This window comes from Paracoccidioides lutzii (assembly GCF_000150705.2).
Source record: "Paracoccidioides lutzii Pb01 unplaced genomic scaffold supercont2.8, whole genome shotgun sequence".
Classification (NCBI taxonomy): domain Eukaryota; kingdom Fungi; phylum Ascomycota; class Eurotiomycetes; order Onygenales; family Ajellomycetaceae; genus Paracoccidioides; species Paracoccidioides lutzii.
The window spans coordinates 170088-178590 of record NW_015440954.1 but is presented as its reverse complement, the minus strand read 5'-3'; the positions used below and the strand labels follow the sequence as shown (position 1 = coordinate 178590).

General features: G+C 43.8%; 4 protein-coding genes across 4 annotated transcripts; 2 read left to right on the top strand and 2 right to left on the bottom strand.

Annotated features, from left to right (window-relative positions):
• Positions 1-1692: 1692 nt before the first annotated feature.
• PAAG_03022 (hypothetical protein) lies at positions 1693-2963 on the top strand (the record flags this gene model as incomplete). Its single annotated transcript, XM_002794431.2, has 3 exons — positions 1693-2181; positions 2322-2500; positions 2675-2963. 3 exons carry the CDS (start codon positions 1693-1695, stop codon positions 2961-2963), a joined length of 957 nt encoding a protein of 318 aa, XP_002794477.1.
• A 986-nt stretch (positions 2964-3949) lies between these two features.
• Positions 3950-4789, bottom strand: PAAG_03021 (hypothetical protein; the record flags this gene model as incomplete). The annotated part of the gene is made up of 4 exons (XM_002794430.1): positions 3950-4009; positions 4136-4357; positions 4436-4554; positions 4648-4789. The coding sequence occupies 4 exons, from the start codon at positions 4787-4789 to the stop codon at positions 3950-3952; spliced, it is 543 nt and encodes a 180-aa protein (XP_002794476.1).
• Positions 4790-5612: 823 nt separating this feature from the next.
• PAAG_03020 (sterol desaturase family) lies at positions 5613-6718 on the top strand (the record flags this gene model as incomplete). Its single annotated transcript, XM_002794429.2, has 2 exons — positions 5613-6095; positions 6209-6718. 2 exons carry the CDS (start codon positions 5613-5615, stop codon positions 6716-6718), a joined length of 993 nt encoding a protein of 330 aa, XP_002794475.1.
• A 639-nt stretch (positions 6719-7357) lies between these two features.
• PAAG_03019 (60S ribosomal protein L6) lies at positions 7358-8349 on the bottom strand (the record flags this gene model as incomplete). The annotated part of the gene is made up of 3 exons (XM_002794428.2): positions 7358-7510; positions 7631-7966; positions 8224-8349. The coding sequence occupies 3 exons, from the start codon at positions 8347-8349 to the stop codon at positions 7358-7360; spliced, it is 615 nt and encodes a 204-aa protein (XP_002794474.1).
• Between the last annotated feature and the right edge of the window lie 154 nt (positions 8350-8503).

Sequence of the window (8503 nt, the reverse complement as noted above, 5' to 3'; positions counted from 1 at the left end):
CGAGGCGTTGTTTTTGTTTAGGCCTTGATAGGCGCCAGCTCTCTACGTTAAGCCTGAATCCCAGGTTGCCTCCACCGGGCGCTGGTCAGGGAGTTAAACCGCTGCTCACTGCTCCCCCTTGGGAATGCTAGCTCAGTTGCTCACCCTTTTGCATGGCCGGGTGGCCTGACTGCTCTGTTTATTGATCGTTCAGAGGGTCTAGCATTAGGCACAGCGATCCCTTGAAAATAGGGAGTGTCAGTGACTCATCTTGACCCCAGTAACTATGCAAAGTTAGTTCGAAGTAAAAATAAATACTGTAAATAGTACATATAAAGTTTTAATAAAAAAGATGTTAACTTATTAATGTTGTTAACATAATATTTATTTTTTCACACTCTGTTTATAATATACTATTATAAGTAGAAAATTCAATATATTATATAATAATAGAAGTTAGACAGTTTTAGTTTTTTTTAAAAAAAAAATATACTTGTTCATAATCTAAAAAACATTTAATTGATAATAAATATCAACATAAAGCTATAAGATGTGATTATAGCAATTGTAAAAGATATTACTTTAATTCTCTATCAGTAGAATTACTACTCTATAAAATATAAAATTCAATAAAGCTATTAATACTTGGAAATTCATAATTTCAAAGCCAAAAGCACTAAGATTTGAAATATTTATAGCTATTATATACAAGTTTTATAAGCAGTATAAAAAAATTCTAGAGAGAGCTATCTAATAATACTAGATTAATTTACAACTTAAAAGTAAGAAATATGATCATAACAAGAGCTATAGATTCCAACAATGATTAAAAAGTTTTTAAATATAAATTTCTTTAATAAAATGAACTTTAACAAATAAAGTAGATTTTGTACTTAGTTGCAAATGATAGATGATAAATATATATAATAAAATCAAATATACCTATAAAAGATTAAAAGTTATAAATTTTATAAAAAATGAAAATCTTATAATAAAATATAATTTTTTAAACTCTAAGAGGATATAAGATACATCTATAAGAGAATGCGACTCTTATGATATAAAGATCTCAACATCGTAGAATTTACCAAACAATAAAAATTGATAAAATGAAAACCTACATATATTCAGATTTGCATTACAAAAGAAAAGTTAACAATTATTTAACTGTTTGGAGCATAGAAAGCTGCACGTACAAAGAGAGGAAGAAAGAAACACTTGTAGGCTACCTGCAGGCCAGGGCATCTTTGATTATATGAAGCTGTAAGCATGATTGTAATCTGTTTTAAGGCTTTGAAGCCCATCAAGCGGCAAGTAAACGGGCCATGGGAGATCACATGAATGTACTTCTCTTCAACCAACCAGAGTGTGATAATGCATTGAAGCAGACCAATAAGAACACAGCTTTTCAATTACACTCAAAGAGAGGAAACTCTCTGGCAAAGGCATATTACATACATTACTTCACTTGCTTCGCTCACTTCGCAAATCAGGTTTAGATGATGTATGCGCAGAAATGGGTCAGGTGAGGAGGCTCAAAAGGGGGAGCTGTGGTTGCGTCAACCATCCACCTCTTCTCTCCTGGCTCACACTCGCTCAAACCACGGCATCCCCATCTCTATTCTCGTCCTGCTAGGCTTGTTACGGCTTTCTTCGATAAGCACTGTCTTTTAGAATAAGCATATCCCCCTACTCTCATTAATCTCACCCAGAATGAAGCCCCTCGTTATCCTCTGGTTTCTCACCCTGGCCGTCTGGGCTCTGCCCCCCACTGCACTAAGAGGACAACAGGACCCCGCATCCATCACATTCAACGTCAGTTCCGCCAGCCAATACGACTACGGAGCCAACCCCATCGAAGGATGCTGGGATGCTCTCAATTGCTCTCTAATGCAGATCGAATCAATGTCCATCTCCAGCCGTCTCGAGTACCTCAAGTACATGAGCACCTGGCGTTTGGATGCATTGCAGTCCACGAACCAGTTCCACGCTCTTGAGGGGGTGATGAACTTCTTTATGCGGAAGGATATTGCTGGCACGGGCACATGGCTTTCTATTGTTCATGCTGCTACGATTGAGGCGTTGCAGAGGGGCGCGGCTATGTCGTTGGGTCTATCTGATAATACTGGAGGGAATCCGGCTTCTGTGAAATGGGCTGATTTTTTCCATCTGCGGATGACGGGGAGGCTTACAGAACGTGTCGTAAGGACTATTCCTTTTCTTCTTCCTTCTTACATCTTGTCTTATCTTTGGCTTCGGTATGCATGATAAGGATTTATATATTTACGGGGAAGAGAAGGAAGATTGGCACTGGCTAACTAGAGGCTCTCTACGCTATATAGGCCCACGACATTGCTTGGGCCGCTGCGGAACAAACTGCAGTCGATTATGGGATCCGTCGTGCCGACTCAGCGCTCAATGTCGAAAAGCCCTCCAATCGCATCCTGCGCTGGATGCAGTTCACTCGTATATATAGAACATCCATGCAGTACCGCCGTACTATCCTGTGGCTTGTGAGGATGTATGTTCTCCCGTCTTCCCCTATATATCACGATTGATGTTTCTGTTCTACTCTTTAATTCCTGTGTTTGCCTCCCTGGCCTGGGCAAGGGAGAAATAAAAGCAGCTGTTTTTAAAGAAATAATAAAAGAGCGTGCTGATCGAAATATCTAATATCTTCATCTCAAAACTACAGGGCATTCGCATTCACCACCCCTTCTGTGCCTATGGCAACTGAAGCCTTTCTGGACTGGCTCACTGATGTGACAGACGCCTCGTCAACTGGCTTCCTGGCCGATGTTGCATGGACCCTCTCGGCTCTGGGGCTATCTCAAAACGGAGAGGATCCTATTGCGGACTCTGAGGCACTCATGAAAATTGCGACGGAGTTCTGGGAGGTTTTTCAACTGAGGAATAATGGCGGTGAGAGGAACGTAGGGGAGGCACCTAAAGACCAACATTCTTTTGCTCCCCTTGTGTTGTAAAAGTAATGTATAAGTATGTGCAACAGTAGGAGAATGATCATGGAGTAAATGGTAAGTAGAAACGAAATTGAGGGAGATTTTCGATGGAAATGCCTTTTATATAATACATCGAGCTTCACTGTGTGGTTGACGGCCGTGGGTGATATACGTGATGGAGTATGAGTACACTTTATGGAAGCCCCTTATTTGCTTATATGGATATTTTAAACATAGGTGCTTTTCAAGAATTCAAATATGGGGATGATATAACTTTGTATGATACTATGGCACTTTACCTTATGTTAAATCATAATATCCATTGAAAACTCTGGCCATAAGGTTTCTCTAAGTACCTAAGATAGCAGTTTGTATGATTTGTTCTCATGGGATTTAATTCAGGGGCAGCCCTGGGGACAGTAAAACTAAGCTTTGCCAAGACGCCACCCCTTGACGATCTTTGATGCAACGGATCAGCTTTTGCCAATTGGAGATAAAATCATGGATGGCCACAGTAACAGAACAGAACAAGTAGCAGATAGTATTTCCATATCATCAAGAAACAATTGAAACGTTTATAAGCAATTAGCAATTGCAAGATAATATAATTGATGCTTTGGCGCGTGGGAAAAAAGAATTCCTATGGATATAGGCCAAATTCCCCCCTTTCTATGTACGGGGTCAGCGGAAAGCCCTCCGCATGCGAATACATATAGTGACCGCGTTTTACAGGAGTTTGCATGTCGAGGAATAAAGTATTTTACCTCAAACAACGCTAATTCTCTTAAACTAATGTACACTTTTGCATAGAACGTTATGCAAGCATGCCCTTTCCCCCCAATTCATCCACTCGTCATTATCCGACTCACATCGAAAGACTCTATCCTATCCCCATGTCCAGAGAGTTGCGCTTTATCGAAGAGAGAAGGAGAGGTTGAAGAAAACGGCGAAAATCCAGCTCAATAGTCCAATAAAGTAGCACGCATATAAATAATCTTACGCACATAGCCTCAATAATTGCCCTCATTTGCCGGTCTGGACTTCTTGCGTTTATCAGCAACGATCCGCGACTACAACAGAAAATGGACAGGTGAGTTCAAACTTCAAGACCGAGAAGAAACAAAAAAAAAAAAAAAAAACCCAGCCAAAAGGCAACATCATGGCACGGATGTTGTTCAATGGCCAGACGCACGCACCGACACTCGCGTACTACGACTTCCGTGTGGATCCCTCCGGCCAATAATCTCCGACCCATGGCTCTGGCCCTCAATCGTGTCTTCCTCGGGTACCAGTATGCAGGGCCCGTCGCCGTCAGCGTGTGCCGCGGTAGCAGCGGCGATCTCCTCGTTTATTTCGGCGATAGACTGCACCTCTGCGCTTAGCGATTGCATTCCGGGTGCCGTGCCCAACATGCGGCCCTGAGGAAATGGTGAAAATGTTGGATACATCTCTTTTCAAATTCATTCACAGTGGGAGGGTTGGATAGGTAACTGAACCTCTAATGATCGCAATTCCTTGGCATCCTGCCGGGTAATAGTATCAGGTGACTTTGCGAGGATTTCCTCGACCTTATTGTCAAAATTCCGTTGCTTCGAATGGTCACTCTGTACGAAGGCTGTCCGGAGGGTGATTGAACGATGTTTAGTATAAGAACGTTGAGCTTCCAATTGTACGCTGTTCATCCCACGTGAGGGAGCCATTTACTGACAAATTGGACCCTGTTTGATAGGATCTCCACTTCTAAATTCAGTCTCAAGTTGCGAGATGTCAGATGCCTCGCCGATAGAAACGTGTCTTTCGCCAGCCTCCACCATTTTGATTTCTTCTGGAGTTGGGATTTCTCCTGACATTGTTCCAAGGGCTTCTTGTGCCAATGTGTACTTATAAAAACGGATATTAAGTAGATTTGATATTGGGTAGACCATATCACAGGATGGAATTATGCACAAGGCAAATAGGGATAACGATTTTGTTCGACATATTGCAAGTGGCGGTGAAATGACGTTTTTGTGACGCTGGTGCGAGTCGCTGGTTGTAGCAAACTCAAGATAATTTCTGAAGCTTCTCATATAAGGTTTCCTTCTTGTCAACCAATCACCAGCATCTTCAGGGCAAGAGGCTTTGAATGGTTTCCTAGTCAACAGGAACCAAGTTTTGTGCCATTTGGGGTTAGTTCCCATAGACGTGGTAAAATTAATGTTCAGGTGTTCCGATCCGACCAAATCCAATGCGGACTGCTACAACATCAGCGAAAATATTCCGTAGTCAGAAGTGAATATAAGCAATCTTTTTTTTTTTTTTTTGTCAGGCGGGCTGATCTCGATATGGGGCCCGGTGACACACTCCCGAGATCCACCCTGGCAGATCCCTCAGGCCAAGTTTAGTGTTATAAAGCCTGTCGCATTGATAAGACAGACAATTAGCGCTAGCATGCGCCAAGATAGCCGGGGATTGTCGCAAGTTTCAAGGTTTGGTTGGGCGGAAGAAGCCGTGGAAAACGATGCGACAAGAATAATAAACAAAACAAGGAAAATGGCACCAATTCTTTCTCAGGCAGGACATCTGCGACAACGCGTCTAGAAAATCAAAGCGGCCATGTCTTGAATCTTCTTCATATAACCAAATGATAAGAAGCAAATAAGGAGAAGAAGCAGTCCTCCCACTCACTCGAAAATGTTGGACGCACTCGTATCCATACCGATGATATCCTTTCTCCTCGTTCCCGTCCTATCCTCCTACACAACGAGCCTGAACCTTATCTTCTTCTACGTAACATGGGTTACTCTGGTTCTGTCGCTTCCCCCATTAAGAGTTGAATTGGTAGCAACAGCCGCTGTCCGCGTCCTGCTCTATTTGATTCCATCCCTTATATTTTTTCTCTTCGATGTGCTGTTACCTTCTGCTGCGGTGGTGATAAAAAAGCGGGGTGCCGCGGGTTTACCGGCCGGAAAGAAAGGGAAGAGGGGTGGAAGGCGGGAAGCGAAAGTTGCGGCTTGGGCCATCTTTAATCTGGCATGGAGCATTGCGGTGCAAGGGTTAGTGGAAGTTGTGTTGACCAAGGTGTTAAGGATAAAGAGTGCGGTGAAGATCGGGACGAGGTTGCCGATGCCGTGGGATATTGTGAAGGATTTGGTGATGGGGTTTGTGGGGCGGGAAGTATGTTTTCAAATTTCCCGTGTCTCATAGCTGGCTGGGGTGAATTTCGCGGGAAGAAAAAGGTTACAATTGAATCTAATAGAACTCTTCTTGCCAATTCACGTAATGCACAGATACTCCAATACATCATCCACAGATACATCCTCCACTCATCTACGTCCTACGTCGCAAAGCGCCATGACGCATGGTATCACTCACTCAGAGCCCCTTACCCCCTAACAGCACACTACGACCACCCCCTCGCTTACTTCTTCTCCCGCTTCATGCCCACATTCCTCCCCGCCGCTACCCTCCGCTTACATCTCCTCACATATCTCTTATATATCGCCTTCATCTCCCTCGAAGAGACATTTTCCCACTCTGGTTACAGCACCATGCCGATAAATCTTTTCATTGGTGGTATGGCACGCAGGGCAGATTTGCACATCATGAGTAAAGGTTGTGGGAATTATGGAGCATGGGGAGTCCTGGACTGGATATGCGGTACAACAGTGGACGGTGATGAGGACGAGGAAGATGATGAACATGAAATTGATATTCAAGAGGTTCTGGATGCAGTTGCTGGGGACCCGAAAAAGAAGGTTAGGGGACTGAAGAGTCGGGGTCGACGGAAGCACTCATGATTCAGCCTTCCTTGCGGTGAGTGCTATTAAGTATTGTGTATGTGTTGGATATATCAATTGCATTTCGTCGAGTCCTGTTTGGGCGAAGATTTTGTGATATATGTAATCTTTTGGGCAATTCGGGACTGAATGTATGTCCTTTGGGATATAGGCATATATATTTGGCGTTTAGCGGAATGTTTGGCAGAGACTATATCAATTCGAAAGGCCTATACTGCTGCCGGGTTTGGACCATCAGATTTTGGAAAGCGGAAACCTATGAAATCTGGATAAGTTATGGAACATGACAGGGGACACATTGAACAAAATTCAAACCGTCATGGAAAAACCATGGAACTAGAAAAAAAAATTAATTGTATTGTATGCGGCGGGTTCTAAAACACGCCCTGCGGAAAAGGTGGGGAATTTAGAAGGGTTTTCGTTGAAATTATCAGTCGAGGGGAAAAATCGGCCAATCCATGTACACTATTTCATTGAAAAAGAACCTTTGGAAGTGTTTGTATATTTTAATGTTTTTTTCCATTTATTTCCGAAAAGAAAATTTCCCCCGTTGGACCCGTCCAAGAAACAAAACAATTGAAAATAAGGAAAAAACATCCCCATTCTTTCTATGCCATCAACGTAGACAACCCGCCGGTTTTACCACTTCATTTCATGAGGCTTGTCGCCTTTCCGGAGGCTGAAGCTGGTGGAGAGGTAGCTGGCGAGGAACTGCTCCTTCTTAATGGTGGCCAACAATGGCCGATCTATGGCCTTTTGGTCGTTGGCACGGGCGCTGACGACCTTCTTCTTCTGTTTCGAGTTATGCAATATATCAGTAACCCATTTCCACACATGCCCACAATATATATTCACATCCGCCAAAACTGAATAGCTGGTTCCTGTGATCGTCGAAAAAAGAGAGGAACGTACCTCTGGCTTCTCTCCTTGTTTGAAGAAAGCTTCCTCTCCCTTCTTCTCGGCCTTCTTCTCACGAGTGAAGTACTCGGATTCCGAGGCTTTCTCCAGAACCTTGTCGTCAATTCCCGTGAGGTCCACCTTCGAGCTGGTGGCAATGACGTATCTGGCGTTTACTCTCCGAAGAGGGACGCCATTGAGTTTGAAAGGACCGGTAACGAGGAGAACACCTTGGTGGAGGTGCTTAAGGAGCACAACACGTTTGCCTCGGAAGCGACCAGCGAGGAGGATGAGGATGGTGCCCGGTTGAAGACTGGCCCGGGGCTTCGCTGGGTGGATAGTCTTGCGGACCTGTTTGATATTATTGTTAGTGTTATCTCCAGTGCAATTCTGTCTTTTTTGGAAATTTTCAATGTGCGCGATGCGGGATCTTGGAATTTTGTGTGTGCGTGTCTGCGTATATCATCTCGATAGGGACCCGTCGGTAATATAGTTGTAGATTTGTATAGAAACGCCAAAACGAAACAGCACTCCTCCAACTCCCGCAATTCCCTCACAACACACACAACATTCCCTTGACAGAAGCATGTCTTCGATTGAATACTGACTTTCTTTGGCTGTGGCTCGTCCTCAGTGGGATACCACTTTGAAGCCTTTTGGCTGGGGATGGTCCTCTCGCCCTTTCCAAACTTCTTCGTCTGGCCAAAAGACTTTGAGTCCAAAGTCGCCGACATATTGGCTATTGTGACGAAGATGTGGAAAAGAAGAAAAGTAGGGAGTGCGAGGGTCCAAGTTTTCAGCGGAGGGAGGCGGGTGGGGGGTTTGTCGTTTTGGTGGTCGTCGTCTTGGCTTGAAGCCGTGAGCACAACCCGCTCTCGGTTGTCGGGT